Here is a 17,453-nt window from a genome sequence, read left to right as displayed (position 1 = left end):
GACCTGCAGGCAGCCACCAGCCTGGCAGGAGGGGACCGGGTGGGGTGATGGGACAGGAGAGCAGGGGAAGGGCCTGGAGGGGTGGGGACAGGGCCGGCATGCAGGTGAGGTTCAGGGCCCTGTTCTAAGTGGGTGCTGGAGCAGGACACAAGTAGGGGGAAGGGTTTTCCCAGACGCTGGCTCAGCATGGATGGCACGGCACCAGAGGCCTGGAGGGCAGAGTGAGGCCAGCAGATGCGTAGGGAGGCTCACAGGCCAGCCCTTGGCCCCCCACCCCGGGTTCTAGCACTCGGGCCAGCCCCAAGGCACAGCCAGGACCAGAGTAAGAAGTCACTCGCTGCCGGCTGGGCCAACATTCTTGAGCAAGCCACGAGGATGATTCACAGACCAGTGGCCAGACACGCCGGCCTCCCTCTAGCAGGCCAGGGGCGGGCAGCAGACGGGCTGGGGCGGGCCCCACGTGCATAGAGGCAGTGGAACTGCCTCTCCCAGCGTGGGGTCCTGGAGCCACCAGGGGGACTGTGGTCGGAGCCTAGGACACACAGCGACTCCTGCACAGTGGCCCCTGGGCCATTCCTGGCTTTCCTGAGTCTCATCCAAAGTATGTTTCAAAAGTGTGTCTCTTGGAAATGTGGGAGATTAGTAACCACCTCATGAAATAAACCAAGAGTGACGATAACTCATAGAATGCGGTGACGTGCCAGGCGCCACAGGGGCCTCACTCAGATCAGCTCCTTTTGGTGGGGCAGGCCTTGTTTTCCATCACATGGGAAAGAACGGAAGCCTGAGGAGAGGCTACTCAGCGCCTAGAAGGTGCCCAGGAATAGGGAGCTACTCCTGCCAGGGCAGTCCCTTCCCCACCTCTCCCTCCAAAGGGGTCTCCCCTGAGGTATGGGCTGTGCTCCTGAGGGCCCCTCCAGTCCCTCTGGGTCCCCCCAGCTGCGGCCTCTGAGCCCTCGTACCCGGGGGTCGATGACCAGGTAGGTGCGGATGTTCATCTCCTTGAGGTAGGGGTCCCGCTGCTGCCCGTGCCCATCCTCCACCTCGTACGCCTTGTCCAGGTGCTTCAGCGTCGCCTCCGTGATGTGCACCCGGCTGCAGAAGACCCAAGTCAGGCAGAGCCGTGGGGCCCAGAGAAGGCTGGCACCCACCCAGGGGTGCACAGCAGCCAGGTCCGGGTCCCAGGCTGGCTTTTCTGCATTCAGCCCTCCCCCAACACCTGACCCCACCCAGACCCCTCAGTTCCCAACCAGCCCCAGGCCTCTGGCCCTGCCGCTGCCCAGCCCAGCCTCACCCGGGGACTCCGGCTGCCTCCATCCGGTTGGCCAGGGACACGTCATGGGACCACACGTCATACTGCCACTTGCGCAGCCCGATGACCCCGCACAGCACGTTCCCAGAGTGTATGCCCACACGCATGTTGATGTCCACACCTGTGGCCTCCCGCACCTGCCTGGAGCAGAGTGGCCCTGTCACCCCCACCCTGCCTAAGCCCTGGGACAGTCTGAAGATCTGAGGTGTGGGGTGGATACAGGACAGGGTTTGGGAACAGGGCAGGCTCAGTCCACAGACAGAATGTTCTCAGCCTGATGGGGCTGTCTCTTCAGAAGGATCTGAGCACCCCATCCTCAGGAGCATACAAGTGGGTATGGCCACACCTGAGTTCAAGGGCTAGGTAGGAAGGAGGAGGAATTCCAACTAGTCCTATAGCTCATGATGATGGGCCTAAAACACATGCAGCAGCACTGGCTGGGTTTTAAAAGTTTACTGGGGCCAGGCACAGTGGCTAACACCTGTAATCCTAGAACTTTGAGAGGCCGAGGTGGATGGATCACTTGAGGTCAGAAGTTCAAGACCAGCCTGGCCAATATGGTGAAGCCCTGTCCCTACTAAAAATACAGAATTAGCCAGGCATGGTGGCACATGCCTGTAATCCCAGCTACTCAGGAGGCTGAGACAGGAGAATCAATTGAACCCAGGGGGTGGAGGTTACAGTGAACCAAGATGAACCATTGCACTCCAGCCTGGGCAACAGAGCAAGAATCTGTCTCAAATAAATAAATAAATACATTTATTGGAGTGCCTTTTATGCCCCCCAATCCCTGGGAAGCAGGGTCCTGGGAGTCATTGGCACCATTGAGTACGGGAGCAGAGCCCCATGGGAGAGTTTCCCTGGGGCACAGAAGACCCCCAAGACAGGAACAAAGCCTGAGTCCCCATAACAAGTGGCACCACGTGTCCACCAGCAAGGCTGGGCACTGACCAAGCCTCCCGGGGTCACAGCCAGAGGCGCACGGGGGCCTGTGTAACCTGCCTGTTACAGGGCGGACACCGGCCTGTGGTCACACAGGCAGTGGAGCAGGGCCAGGCCCTTCCAGCTCTGCCCAGGCTTCTTCCTGGCAATACCAGCCACCTGTGGCAGGACTTCAGGAGGAAGGACAGGGACTTACGCCGGGGACTGGCAGCCCTGCCAGGCCCTGCTCTGCCCCACAGTGGTCTCCCTGGCTGGGCCTGCCTGGCCCTCTCCCCACCATACAGCCCTCTCAGCAAGCTCTTCCCACAGACCCCAGCTGCTCAGAGCCACAGGGGACCTCAAGGGGAGCTGGGTGCCATCAGGAAGGAGCCTCCAGAGCTGGGAGTCTCCCCGTACCCTCAGGACCAGGCCTGACTCCAGGATCTTCACAGGGGGAGCAGGAAGCAGATGGAGCCTTGCAGTCGGCCCCTGGGTCCGAAAGGTCCCCCAGCTGCCTGCCCTGAAGCCTCCTGCTGTTGCTAAGACCCTATCCCTGAGAGGAGCGGAGCCCACTGCCCTGACCTCATGTCACCCAGCTCTGAGCTCCGGAGACGCTTTCTGGGACTCAGAGTCATAGGCAACCCCCAGAGGGAGGGAAGCAAACAGAAGAGGTCTGAATCCTCCAGCAGGCTGGGTGGTCCAGGCAAGCTGCTTTCAACCCCCGAGCCTCAGTTTCACTATCTGTGAAATGGGAATGACCCATCCCCTATGGGTCTGCCATGGGGCAGGACCCAGCGCCTGGGCCCACCCAGGACCTACTTGATGGCCTCGCACATGTCCAGCCCCATCTTCACGCAGTTCCGGGCGTGGGTGGGCAGCGACACGGGCAGGCCCGACACACAGTAGTAGCAGTCGCCGAGGATCTTGATCCGCATGCACTCATTGGCCTGCAGGGTGAGGGAGGGACCTGGTCGCTGGAAGGTCTGGGCCTGGGACCTCTCACGACAGCCACCTCCCCTACCCTCCAGGGTGTGCCTGGCTGTCTCTTGGCTGGGGGCTGCCTCCCGGGGTCCAGCCGCCAGGAGCCACTTCTGGGCCTGGCAAAAGGCTTAGTGACATTGGGGACTCCCCGGGAGGAGCCCCCAAGCAGGCACCAGGGGTGAACACCAATGTTCCTAAGGGCCTCGGGGAGGGCTCTGCCTTGGTTTCATTTGCCCAGATAATGTTTGAGTGCCTACTGAGTACCCAGCCCTGGGCCAAGCAAGGAGACAGAGCAGCGAACAAAACAGATGCAAATCCCCGCAGCCACAGAGCTCACACAAAGGCAGGAGGGATGGGCGCTAAACTAGAAAAACAAAAACAAAACAGTGTGCCCAGCGGTGATGGGTGCTCAGAAGAAAACCAAGGCACAGGAGGGAGGCGACGTGCCCAGGAGGCCAGCGAGGACCTCTCAGAGGAAGAATCAGAATTATTAGAGCTAAGACCCCAAGGAACAGAGAGAGCCAGCCGCGTCAGTCTCTGCAGGAAGAGCGCTCAGCCACCCACAGGACCCCTGGGGCCACACAGCTGGGAAGAGGCTGCAGAGGAGCGGAGGACAAGGACTGAGGTCACAGGTGCACACGCCAAGGGGTCAGCATGTGTCAAGGTCACCCAAGCAGTGGCTGTGCTGCCAGAGCTTAGCAGGGAGGAAAGATATCGATGCAGGGGAAAGATAGGGATGGGGAGGGAGGAGACGGAGAGGGGCGAGGCCAGAGACTCTTAGGAAAAGGCCCAGGGATGGAAGGGGGCCCCCGTGGGCCCTCTGAGGTTCATCTGAGGCAGTGCTGTGTCACCAAATCCTCCTTAAGCCCTCAGCAGGGGTGGCCACACGCACTGAGGCCCCATGGGCGGGGCTTTAGGGGAGCTGAAGAAGGAGCGACGTACGGGACATCTGCCTCTGTTCTCCCGTCCCCACCCTTTACCCTGCTCAGCCGACCCCCTTGGACTGGACACCCCAGCAGGTGGCCTTGTGCTCCGGTGTCTGGTGGGGAGGGAGCTAAGAGGGCTCCGTCCTACAGGGTCATAAGGGCTAGCCCTGCTCCTAGAACACCATCTGTCTCCAGGTCTCCAGCCCATCCTCTCCTTGTCCCCCCTCTGTGCCCATCAGCCATCATGGACCCAGGCCCCAGACACAGCAGCAGCCCTGCCTCCAGGTCTCCTGCACCCGCCCAGTCTGGGAACTGTCCCTGGTCTGCACCCTCCTCCAATTACTCAGTTTGAGAGTGTGCCAGATGTTTCCTGCCGGGCCCCATCTGGCACATGCTGAGTGAGTGACTGCAGGGACACGAGGACAGTGGCTTTCCTAGAAAGCAGGCAACCTTGGCAGACCTGGATGCCAGGCGCTGACTCAGGACGCTGGCTGACCTGATCTCCTCTCAAACCAGGCACAAGACTGCCCGTGGACCCAGCCCGGCTCTCAGAGATGTAGGGGAGTCACGTTCCCCAGGCTGCAAGCCGGCTGACGGTTCCCTGGGTCTCTGACACTTGGAGTTGGGGAGCTGGGTCCTGTGCTGAGGTGCCACATGTATGCCTCTGAGACAGGAGGCCTTGGCTCTCGGAAAGAGCTTACACTTCTGGAATCTGATTGTTGATAGGAGAAAAGGCTGCGATCAGCCCTGCCTGACTCTGCCCAGAGATTAGATGCTCGGACCAGGAAGCCTGCACCTGCCGTGGCCTCCCTTTCCCCATCTGTGCAATAGGGCCATGCCTCCCAGCCCTGCTGGGGAGGGAAAACTGTGTCCAAGAGACCAGGGACCCTCTGTGTGGGCTTTATGGTAAGGAAAGGGACAGCTGTGGCCCGAGCCCAGGCCCCCTCCCATGAGACCTAGCCTCTGGGTCTCTCAGCTGCTGGTTGAGAAGCTATGCAGATCCTGAAGGAAGGTTCCAGGCTAGACTTCTGAGTCACTCAGTCCACAATGCCCAGGATGGGACAGTTTTCCAGAGAGTCCCTGACCAGTGCGATCCTACAGCAGCTTGGTTACCCCTGTGGCAGGGAGCTCCCCTCCAGTCCCTCCTAGGATTGAGCAGCTCTGATTATGAAAAATTCTTCCCAGCGTGAAGCCATAACTTGCCTCCCATCAAGTTCTAGAACATTGATTTTCTGCACAGAGTCATCGGTGAGGGGGGAGCTCTTAATAATTTTGATGGGGCCAGGTGTGATGGTGCATGCCTGTAATCCTAGCACTTTGGGAGGCTCAGGTAGGTGGATCACTTGAGCCTAGGAATTCAAGACCAGCCTGGACAACATAGCAAAACCCCATCCCCACAAAACACAAAAAATTAGCCAGGGGTTGTGGTGCACACCTGTAGTCTCAGCTACTTGGGAGGCTGAGGTGGGAGGACGACCTGAGCCCGGGGAGGTCAAGGCTGCAGTGACCGGTGATTCTGCCACTGCACTTCACTCTAGGTGACAGAGCAAGACTCTGTCTCAAAAACAAAACAAAATAAAACTCTGATGGGTGTGGACACGGGTGTTGGTGTTGTATTTAAGCTTTCCATGTAATTCACACGTACAGCCAGGATAGGAAGCTGCCGCCTTAAACCTTACACTTTAGACTCTATTTAATGGCTACCGCTTCCAGGAAGTCTGCCCTGACCATCTGAGGCTGGGCCAGGTGCTCCCCAGGGTCCCTGGCCCCTGCACTTCTCTTTGGAGCATATACCATGTAGGCCAAGGCCCCACCCAGGCTCAGGGCCTGGCACTCAGCCTCTCTCAGGACCATTTGGTCCGTCAGTGGAGACATTCCTTGCCTGACTCCCGTTCCTGCCTGGCACCTCCCGAGCTCCTCAGCATCCCGGTCCTTGCCTCGGCCCTCACATCCTTGCATGTCTGACCTGATGCCCTTGCCCCCTCACACCCTGTTCCATGCACACTGAGCCACATTCATCCCATGGATACACAGGGCTTTCTCTCCACTCCAGGCTTTTATCTATGCTGTTCCCCCTGCCAAAAATACTGTTCCCTTTCCTCCTCAGAGATTTTTTTCAAGTGTCTCAAACTTTAAGTTGGGCCAGGAGCAGTGGATCACACTGGAATCCCAGCACTTGGGAGGCCGAGGGGGAAGGATCACTTGAGGTCAGGAGTTTGAGACAAGCCTAGCCAACATGGCAAAACTCCATCACTACAAAAAATACGAAAAGTTGGCCAGGCTTGGTGACATGTGCCTGTAATCGCAGCTCTGCAGGAGGCTGAGGCACGAGACTCGCTTGAGCTTGGGAGGTCAAGGCTGCAGTGAGCAGTGATGACACCCATGCACTCCAGCCTTGGTGACAGAGCAAGACTGTCTCACAAAAACAAACAAAAATAAAAGTTTAATGTGCACATGGTTCACCTCAGAGCTTGTCAAAAGCTGCTTTTGGGTGAGGTGGGGCATTCCACAGTCTTCCTGAGCTACCAGGTGAACACAAGCTTCTGGGCTTACCAGTGAGGATGGAGCCATCTCCTCCTCCTGAGCCCACATCTGAGCTCCGGAGCCCCAGTACATTGCCCAGTGTGCCCTGGCAGTCTCCCCACTAGCCTCACACTCTGGGGGCACAGGATCCTGGCTGCTGTGGTCACCACTCACCTCCACCTTTACCATGGGGTGCTCATATGTGTTTGCTGGCTGGATGCTAAAATTCAGCCATGGCCTCCCCAACTCAATCCCAGCAGGGCACTGAACACAGGACACCCCTGGGGATGAGACGGGCAGTGGAGGGGCGTGGCTTTGCCCAGCACAGGCCGGCAGGCTCACCTTGGCGATCTGGTCGAACTTGCCAAAGAGCTCGTTCAGCACCACCACCAGTTCCTTGGGGGAGCAGTCGCTGGCCAGCCGCGTGAAGCCCACGATGTCCGCATAGAGGATGCTGGGGAAAGAGCAGGGTGGGAGGGGATGTCAGAGCCAGGCCCCTGGATGGGGCAGCAGAAGCACGGGGGACTGTCTGGAGCCCCAGGAGCCTGCCAGGCCTGGGCCCAATCACCCCTGCCCTTCCTCAACCTCCATAGGAATGGGAGAGTCGTACCCGGTCACAAAGATTAAAGTTCCAGGGGCTTCACATTAAAGCCAAAGGGAGCAAAGCCCAGAACCTGCAGAAGCCCTCGGGCCTACCCCAGCTCCATCCCTGCAGACAGCTGAAGGGCACTTCAGCTGTCACAGAGCATTCCTCTTGCCCATCCAATGTTCGCCATAGCACAGACTTCAGAAATCCCTGAAGAGAGGTGGCTCTGTGCTCTCTCAACACAACCTCCATGCCCAGCGCTTTACAGGCATCCAGTGCTCATACAGCTCTTGCAGAACTGCCACTCTACAGACGTGCAAACTGAAGCTCTGGGACACTGAGACTTGCTAAGAAGCCAGGAGCTGGAATCTGCGCCATGTCCCTGCTCCAAAGTCCTGAGCTCATGGACCATGCACAGTCCAGAGAAAAGGCAGTGGGCCAGCCTTGGATATAATGCTGGCACTACAGGCAGAGGACCAGGGGGTCTCCCAGGACCCACATCTACACTCAACAGCACCCAGTACCCACATCTATACTTGACAAACTCAGGTCAGTGCATTCAAGTAAAACTGTGGCTCCCTGTGAATCAGCCAAGGACAGGTGTCAGAACTGGGGCATTCTTCGGCACCAAGGCAGGGGGCTTTGCCTCCTTCTGGGGGTCCTGTGCCCCCTTGAGAACCATCTGCAAGGACCCCTTCCTTCAAAAAGCTATGTTTACTCACACAGTTTGGCAGTTTCGGGGGCTGCTACATCTTCCCCAAAACCAACGAGTCCTAAGAGCCCTGATCTGATCCTACCCCTTCAGAAACAGGTACGGATTCTGAGGCCCAGGAAGGGCCCTGGATTGACCTGGGACCACAGGGCCCTCTCCCAATTCCTACGTGGGCAAGGGGCTGAGCCTCCAGATAGGGTGGGAGGCTGCCTGGAGCAGGGATGCCTGGGCAGGGGTCTGAGCCTCCAGATAGGGCGGTGAGCTCAGCCCCCAGGAGATACTGTCCACACGGCTCGCCGCCCACCTGACGTTCTGGTGCCGCTTGACGTAGAGGCTGTGGAAGTTGTTGTCCGGCACACAGCGGCGGTCGCCATGCTCCTTGAGTCGCTCGATGATGGCCAGCTTCATGCCCATGGAGATGTGGGCCGGGAGCACCGACAGCAGCAGGTTCTCCTGGGGGCAGGCAGGCAGACCAGAGGGTGGACCGGTGGGGGACAGGCAGGGCGGCATCAGGGCCCAGACCTGGTCTACCTGGCCCCTGTCCTCCCTGCCCACCTGCCTGCTCTGCCCACAATGCCCCCATCTCTGCTCCGGTCCTCCGCCAACCCAGCTGGGCATCCACCTCCCATGTCCCCAGCAGCCCCCAGGACTCAGGCTGAGTGAGAAAGGGCTCTTTCAGCTGGGGAGGCTAAGCAATGGGTGGGCAGCCTGGAGCCATTATGGCCTTCTCTGCCACCACCTGGGGACGGCCTGCCCAGGACTGAAACCACACAGAGGAAGGCAGAGTCAAGAGTTACAGGCTCTGGTTACCCGGCTGGAGCCCAGGACTGACCGAGGTGAGAGCTGCATGGGTGTCTGGCCATGCACCTCTCGTACATGGCGCCACGAACGTCTCATGTCCAACAGAAAAAGGAAGAGGGCAGGGGTGCGTAGGGTGAGGAGTGGGGGCCGCGTCCCACCTGCTGGCGCTTCTCAATGCGCAGCTTCCGGCGGATCTGGATGCACTTCACAGTGTAGGTGAAGAGGTCCCGGGACGCATCCTGCATCTGGTTCTTGTGGAAGGCACCAGTCAGGTTCCCGCATAGGAAGATGATCACGTTGGCCAGCAGCTGTGGGTGGGCACGGCTGGGGTCAGATGTGGCCTGGCCCATGCCCTCCCAGGACACCAGACCCCTAGGCAGACTCGTGATGGTACTGTTCCCTTCCCATTTCCTGACCCCCAACCCACTGAGGATGGCAGTCTTCCTGGGGCAGACAGGGAAACTGAGGTCCAGACAGGGGTTAGTCTCCTAGTGAGTCACTAGGACCGCAAGACAAGGATGCCCAGGGAAGCAGAACAGACCACCTCACAGAGCCCAGGGCCAGAGGGGTATGCGTGCTAAGGGTAGTCCCAGAGGGCACAGCGCCCAGCTGGCTGTGCAGAGGTTCAGCCTCTGCCCAGAAAGGACCCCAGGCATGATCAGGAGGAAAACGTATCTCTAAACCCCCAATAATTATGAACAAAAGGTTTACTCATTCAACACAAAGACAAAAGGCAGTGTCCTGGGAAACTCCCCCAGCTCTGTCAGGACAGGGACTGAGAGAAACCTTGGGAACGGGACTCACCCCACAACAGTGCCCCTGAACCAGAGGGGAGGGCCTGAGGTCAGGACCCTGAGGGCTGAGCCACACGGGAGCCCTAGGCCAGCAAAACGAAGCTGGAGGCCAGAGCCACCCCTGGGAGCCCAGCTTTGGAGCAGACTTGGAGAGGGCCCAGCCCGGAAGCGGGCTGTCTGCAAACACGGCTCTGGGACCTATGGGTCCAACTCACCCAGAGGGGGCCCCCATCTGCCCTTAGACCCAGACCACAACCCCCTCCCCAGAGGCTTTGGCCCATCCCTCACCTGTAGCCCCACCTGGATGCTGGGCGTCGTGAAGCCTCCCATCAGAGTGGAGAGCACCAGGAGGTGGGAGGCGGTGGAGATGGCCCCCACGGCCACAGCCCCCCGCATGCTGAAGGGCAGCAGCGTGTACACCACGAAGACGATGAACAGGAAGAAGGGCACCTGTGGACGCAGCCTCGTGAGCCCAGTGCCCCGACGTGCCGCCCGAGCCCTGCAGCCCCCGGAAGCCTGCCCCACACCAGCACACCCAGTGAGTGTCCTCAGGGCGGCCCCTCACCCCGCCATGTGGGCAGACATACAAGGGAACAAGAAAAGCCAGAATGTGTTTCTGGGATGGGCCCAGCCACGTGGTTCATGGTCTCCTGTGCAGATCCACTGCCTGTGGCCACCCCAGGTGGGAGGCTCCATGGTCCATGTGATCCAGGGGCCCCCACCTGGTGCCCTTCCCACATGGCTCTCTGGGCAGGAATGGTGATCACCAGGAGGCTGGGGCTCCCTCTCACCAGCTGCCTCCAGCAGTGCGGCCCCACCTGCCCTCCCGTCGCCCCCACTGACCGGCCCTGCATCTACCCCTCTGGGAGTGGTGCCCCCTCCCTCCCCTTCAGTCCCCATAGTTTCCTTGGGCCTCATCCCAGCCTGCCCCAGCCCCAGGAGCTGTCACAGGACCCAGGCCCACTGGTCAGAGTGTGCCACCGCTTGGTGACAGTGACTGTCCAGGACTGGGCTGGTGACCCCGGCCAGGCCAGTGAAGCTCAAGCCTGCAGGTTGAGCTGGTTGAGAAAAGGCCCCGCAAGTGCTGCAGCCTGACATCCAAGGGAATGTTCCCTCTTCTCAGCCCTGTCAGTGCAGAGAACTCAGGGACAAAACCAGACCAGGCCCATCCTAGACATACAGCCAAGCACGTGGGGCAGGAAGGGCCCGCGGCAGCGCCCAACCGCAGGGTGGGAGCTGCTGAGGATGCAGCCGTCAGGGAGTCCAGAGTCCCCGCGTTACCTGCTCCCACGAACAGGCCGCCTTCGTCCACGCGTCGAACACCAGCACGTAGCCCAGGACCATCAGGCAGGCCCAGGTGAGCAACGCCAAGGCCCTGAGCCAGCGCCGCAGGAGACACTCGACATACACCAGCACAGAGAGGGCCAAAAACACTGCCAGCACCAGGAACGCCGTGCCCAGAACGGCCTGGTGTCTGGAGGGGTCCTGGGCAGAGCAAACAGACAGAAACACCTTAGCTTTCCCCGGGCAGCGCCACCTCCTCCAGAAAGCCTGCCGGGCTGGCTGCCTCACTTACAGCTTCATCCACACGGAGGGTGTGGCTGCACCCTCCCACACGTGGTTCCCGCTCACCTTCAGTCCTTTCTTTGTCACCTCTGCCAAAGCTGCCTCAACCACCCACTTCCTGTCTCCTCGGGAGCCCGAGCATTGCCCACAGCCCCACCGGCGACGCCATCAGTTTCCATCCGCCTCTGCCTCCTCTCTGGGTTCCCACGGTGCTCTGTGCGCAGCCACAGGTGACACCATGAGCACAGGGTGGGACTTGCTCACAGGCACAGTCTCAGAAAATCATCCAAAGGGGACACAGGCCTGGCCCTCAGCGAGTGAGCAGAGGCTGCTGAGGGATTCCAGGAAAAGGCATCCCACAGGGGAGAAGCTGGGGCAGCGGCACAGAGTGGGATGGGACGGGCACAGCATCCAGGAAGTCTGTGGGGGCAGAGGCCTGACTGTGGGGCTGGCACACAGTAGCAAGTGCCCTGTGGTTGGTAGCCATGTGGGTCCAGGCAGCACTGGCAGAGCAGCCACTGTCCTGGCCACTTAACACACATAAACACCCTGAAGTTTCTGAGTATTCTTCCAGATCTCTGCTAATCAAATTTACATCAATTATAAAGAAAATGGGCTGGGCATGGTGGCTCATGCCTATAAGTGCAGCGCTTTGGGAGGCTGAGGCAGGTGGATCACCTGAGATCAGGAATTTGAGACCAGCCTGGCCAACATGGAGAAACCTCATTGTTACCAAAAATACAAAAATTAGCCGGGCGTGGTGGTAGGTGCCTGTAATCCCAGCTACTCTGGAGGCTAAAGCAGGAGAATCACTTGAACCCAGGAGGAGGAGGCTGCAGTGAGCCAAGATCACGCCATTGCTCTCCTGTCTGGGCAACAAGAGTGAAACTCCATCAAAGAAAATGCAGTTCCTCAGTCTATTCCCCACTTTTTAAATGCTCAATAGCTGAACACAGTTAGTGGCTGTACCAAGGCGAATGCCTGGGCCAGAGACGACATGAATGGTGTCAGCCTGGAGAGCTGTGTTGGAATGATTCTGAAGAGGCCCAGCACAGTGGCAGATTCCTGTAATCCCAGCACTTTGGGAGGCTGAGGCAGGGAGATCACTTGAGATTGAGAGTTCAAAACCGGCCTGACCAACATGGTCAAACCCCATCTCTACTAAAAACACAAACAATTAGCATAGTTTCACCTGACCAACATGGTAAAATCCCATCTCTACTAAAAACAAAACAACAAAAAAAAAAATAGCCTAGCATGTCTATAATCCCAGCTACTTAGGAGGCTGAGTCAGGAGAACTGCTTGAACCCCAAAGTGGAGGTTGCGGTGAGCCGAGATCGTATCATTGCACTCCAGCCTGGGCAACAAGAGCAAAACCCTGAGGCCAGGTGCAGTGGCTCGTGCCTATAATCTCAATGCTTTGGGAGGCCAAGGCAGGAGGATCGCTTGAGGCCAGGAGTTCAAGACCAGCCTGGGCAGCATAGTGAGGCCATGTCTCTACAAAAAATATAAAATAAAAAGAGGATTCTGAGAATGTAGCCAGGCTCAGTATGGAGTGTAGGGATTGATTAATGATGTCTGCATGGGTATGGGAAGTGAGGGTAGTAATACACAGGCCATCCGTGACTCCAGGTCTTCAGTAGAATCAAATTTCATCATGGAGAAAAATTAGAATAATTTATTCAGACAATTTAATGTAACATCTAAAACCACTTCAGACTTCAAAATTGAATTAAACTTAGAGAGGCTGGGCATGGTCGTGCATGCTTGTAATCCCAGCTACTCAGGAAGATGAGCCAGGAGGATTACTTGCACCAGGAGTTCAAAACCAACCTAAGCAACAGAGCAAGACCCAGTCTCAAAAAAATATATATATTTTTTAATTAGAAACCTGTCTTCTACCAGTCTAAATATGCTGTAAAAGACATAGCATTGGCCAGGCGTGGTGGCTCACGCCTGTAATCCCAGCACTTCGAGAAGCCAAGGCAAGTGGATTACTTGAGGTCAGGAGTTTGAGACCAGCTTGGCCAACATGGTAAAACCCCGTCTCTACTAAAATACGAAATTAGCCAGGCATGGTGGCACATGCCTGTAATCTCAGCTACTCAGGAGGCTGAGGCAGGAGAATTGCTTGAGCCCAGGAGATGGAGGTTGCAATGAGCCAAGATCACGCCACTGCCCTCCAGCCTGGGAGACAGAGTGAGTCTCTGTCTCAAAAAAAAAAAAAAAAAGACACAGCATTTACAGAAGAGGAAACTGAGGCTAAGAGAAGATAACAGCTTGCCCAAGGTCAGGGCTGAGACATGAAGCCCAGGGGCTGCGTTTACTCACCCCGTGGCTGAAGGCGATGATAATGAGGGCCAGGCAGGCGATGACGGCCACCAGCAGGAGCGTGAGCAGCAGCGGCCCGTGCTGGCTGGTGAGCCGGTACTTCTCGTAGAGCGCATCTTGGTCAGGGCCCTCCTCACCCTCGTTGAGGAAGTATCGGCCCTTGGCCGGCATTCTCCACCGTCAGCAAACGTGTCCACTGGCTGTTAAGGAGGCCCCAGGGCCTGGAGGGCATCTGTCTGCCAAAAGCCTCCCTGTGGGCCTATGCCTCTGGCCTCTCCAAGGCCGGCAAGTGGGGCTGGGGAGGGGGCCCCTGGGCCTGCTGCTCCATGGCCAATGAGAGGTCTGCACAGCTCCGGTGCCAGGCCTCGCTCACTGTGCTGCTGGCATCCTCCTGTGCATCCAAACTGGGCTGACTCCACACACGGTTACTCTGCGGAGACCAGAACTTGACCTAATGGGCAGAGTCAGGGGAGGGCTGGCATCAGGGAGAGCGGGGCCCAGGCATCACAGCTTCGCATCCGATTTATCCATCTTAACCCTACCCTAACTTTTATGCCCTGTTGTCATAAAGCTAGTTCCCTGTGTCTTCTAGAACTGCACTGTCCAAGACAGTAGCCACTAGCCGCATGTGGCTGTTCTCTTTTTCAAGGTAGGTTCTCACTCTGTTGCCCAGGCTGGAGTGCAGTGGGACGATCATAGCTCACTGCAGCCTCAAACTCCTAGCCTCAAGTGATTCTCCCACCTCGGCCTCTTGAGTAGCTGGGAATACAGGTGTGCACCACCACACCCCAAGCTAATTTTTAAATTTTGCTTTGTAGTGGTAGAGTTTCCCCTTGCTGCCCAGGCTGGTTTTGAAGTCCTGGGCTCAAGCAATCCTCCTGCCTCAGCCTCCCAAAGTGCTGGGATTACAGGCAAGAGCCACCATGCCCGGCCATTATTTTAAAGTAAATTCAAACTAATTTAAAATAAAATTAGAAACTCAGTCCCTTGGTCACACTAGCCACATTTCAAATACCAGGTATGGTAGCTCATGCCTCTAATCCCAGCACTTTGGGAGGCTGAGAAAGGCAGATTACCTGAGATCAGAAGTTCAAGACCAGCCTGACCAACATGGTAAAATCCTGTCTCCACTAAAAATATAAAAATTAGCTGGACGTGGTGGCATGTGCCTGTAATCCCAGCTACTCGGGAGGCTGAGGCAGGAGTATGGCTCAAACTCGGGAGGCAGAGGTTGCAGTGAGCTGAGATTGTGCCATTGCACTCAGCCTGGGCAACAGAGCAAGACTGTCGCAAAAAAAGAAAAGAAATACTCAACAGCCACGTGTGACCGGTGGCTGCTGTACTGGCCAGCACAGATACACAGAGCATGTGTGTTATCACAGAAACTTCTACAGGCCAGCTCTGCTCGGCACATTTCACTTTTTGCTTTCACACAAAGGTCTCTGATCCATCTCAATTCACTCTGGGTATGGTGTGAGGTAGGGATCAAGGTTCATTTCTTTTTTCCACATGGATATTGAACTATCCCAGCACTGTTCAGTGAACTAGCCATCCTTTCCTAACTGAATTTCAGTGGAGCCACCTCTGTCATAAATCAGGTGACCACACAGTTGAGATCTGTCTCCAGGCTCTGCTCTGTCCCCATGGTCCTGGTACAGACACCACATTCACTTCATTTTCTAGTGAGTCTCACATCTCCAGGCCCAGAGGGTTCCAAGCTGTGATCCTGGGAGCTCTGGGATTTGGGGACATGCCTCAGGGCCCCAATGGGAAGGGAAGGCAGAGGGGCACAGGCTCAGGCCCCGACACCCCTTTTCAACCACAGCAGCCCCTGCATCTGTTGCAGAAGCTCCACATAAAACAGCATTTTTTCTTTTCTTTTCTTTTTTTAATGGGGTTTCACTCTGTCACCCAGGCTGGAGTGAAGTGGTGCAGTCATGGCCTGCTGCAGCCTCAGCCTCCCTGGGCTCAGGCAACCCTCTCACCTCAGCCTCCTGTGTAGCTTTGCAGCAATAACAGGAGGCTGAGGTAGGAGGATTGCCTTAGCCCAGGGCGGCCGAGGCTGCAGTGGGCCATGTATTTTTTTGTAGAGATGGGGTTTCACCATGTTGCCCAGGCTGCTCTTAAACTCCTAGGCTCAAGTGATCTACCCTCCTTGGCCTCCCAAAGTGTTAAGATTACAGGCATGTGCCACTGTATCTGGCAAAGATCTTGTTTTCTTAAAAGAGTCCACTGATGCCAATTTCGGATATCTGCAAGCCTTGCTCCACAGAAAAGGAAGCTGAGTCTCAGAGAGGGAAATAGAGGCCCCTTTGTGACAAAACTGTGAGCTGACCCCAGGCTTGCCATGCTCAGCCCATGTGGGCTCCTTTTTTCCCCAGCACCATTCATTCATTAGCACATTCATCTATTCCAAAAAGACTTGTGAGCCACACCTACGCCTGCCAGCCTCTACACGTCCTGTGTGCTAGGCTGGGCTTTTTCTCCCCAGAGATGCCCATCAGTCTCCAAAGGAAGGAAAATTACCAAAAATGTGCAATCCCTCACACAGCAATAAGGACTTGGGGACAGCTGCCATATTTCCAGCAGGAACCTGTGTGAAGGGGGCAACCCTGGACCAAGAGTCCAGGCGCCCAGTGTCCTCCAGGCCTGCCTTGGATTCGAATCAGGACATGGCCAGAGGCAGAGGGCAGAGGGCAGGGAGGCTGTGAGACACAGGATGGCTCAGGGCAGTCACAGGGCACAAATGGCCAGCCACCAGTGGAAGCTTCAAAGGACAGCTGGTCCAGCACAGGGAAGGTGGCCAGGCAAGCCCCCAGCCCCAAAGGCAAAAAAGCAGAATATCCAAGGTCCCCAAGTCTAAAGGAAGCCCCCACAACCAGCGCCCGCTACTATTAGATCCCTGGGGCCACCTCAATTCCAGAAGCCACCTCAGGCTCTATTTCCCCTGGAAGTTCCTATTCCATCACCACACACCAGGGGCAAAATGGAAAAACCACATATTTGGGGGAGGAGGATGGGGCCATTTGTTGCGGGGCCGTGGCTCCTTTAGTGCCTGGGCAGGTGTCTACAGGCCTTGGCACCTGTTCAACACTTCAGGGGTCTGGCCCAGAGCTGTCAAAGTGTTCAAACTACAAATCTGGTTTCTACATGAAATAATGATTTTTTAATGTTGGCGGCTATTTCAAATTTTTCAGTGATTGCAACTCACTAGTTTACAACCTCTAAATGTAAACTAATCAGTCTATATTCCACAAAAGGCATGTGTTGTGTGCTAACCATATACATCCAAACCTGTGCTGTGGGGTTTGCCCAACAAGATAAGGTCCCTGCCTGAGATGCATCCAATTCAGCCTCCCCTCACCCCAAAATAGCCCTTTGCAGTAATAGCAGCAGCAGCTCCTGTCACCCCGGCACCTGCACACACATTCACTCTCATCTTCACAACAAGTAAAGGTCAAGGTGGCACCACCGTTTCACAGATGCAGAACTGAGCCCAGAGTGGCAGAGTGATTGCCTAAGATCACACAGCTGGAGCTGGTGGGTGGATGGGCTGGGATTCAAACCCGGGTCTGCCAGCTCCCAAACCAGCACTCCACAGCCCAGACTCCCTACCTGACATCCTGGGAGACTGAGCCAGATGCCACAGCACACAAACAGCAACCTCGCCTGCCCCCGGCCTGAGGCCAAACACCAGTGCACCAGGACGGCCAGGTTGAGAAGCTCCAAACACCAGAGGGCTGAGGCCACTCCCCACGGCTGCTCCGTCCCCCGGGCAAAGTCCCCACACCAGAGCTGAGGCGGCCAGACACAAGCATGCAAGTGCAAGTGTGAGAGTGTGTGGATACACCCACTCCAGGCACACAAAGCCAGGCTGGGCCACCACAAGGAGAGGGAGGAACCCAGCTGAGAGGGTCCCAAGGGCCCGTGGGGACCCAGGCCTGGCAGACATGCCTCTCAAGGATCTCATTAGGCCACTTCCTGGGCAATGGCAGGCAG

At 57.1% G+C, this 17,453-nt stretch overlaps 1 protein-coding gene across 24 annotated transcripts in view; it reads right to left on the bottom strand.

The window, feature by feature from the left end:
• The window catches only part of ADCY7 (adenylate cyclase 7), a 71,775-nt gene that overhangs the window by 14,117 nt on the left and 40,205 nt on the right, over positions 1–17,453 (bottom strand). For all 24 annotated transcript variants that reach the window (XM_032255670.1, XM_032255678.1, XM_032255675.1 and 21 more), the window contains 9 exons: positions 13,455–13,905; positions 10,838–11,041; positions 9,845–10,006; positions 8,921–9,070; positions 8,266–8,414; positions 7,006–7,117; positions 3,053–3,180; positions 1,295–1,453; positions 963–1,095 (listed from right to left, as the gene is read on the bottom strand). In XM_032255670.1, the coding sequence (XP_032111561.1) occupies positions 963–1,095; positions 1,295–1,453; positions 3,053–3,180; positions 7,006–7,117; positions 8,266–8,414; positions 8,921–9,070; positions 9,845–10,006; positions 10,838–11,041; positions 13,455–13,625 (1,368 nt within the window). In that variant the 5' untranslated portion in view covers positions 13,626–13,905. The remainder of the gene's footprint in view (positions 1–962; positions 1,096–1,294; positions 1,454–3,052; positions 3,181–7,005; positions 7,118–8,265; positions 8,415–8,920; positions 9,071–9,844; positions 10,007–10,837; positions 11,042–13,454; positions 13,906–17,453) is intronic.

The sequence above is a fragment of the Sapajus apella genome, unplaced genomic scaffold, assembly GCF_009761245.1.
Source record: "Sapajus apella isolate SASKATOON/1434 unplaced genomic scaffold, GSC_monkey_1.0 scaffold90, whole genome shotgun sequence".
Taxonomy (NCBI): Eukaryota; Metazoa; Chordata; class Mammalia; order Primates; family Cebidae; genus Sapajus; species Sapajus apella.
Note: the sequence above shows the minus strand (reverse complement) of the source record. Positions and strands in the feature narration are given on the sequence as shown.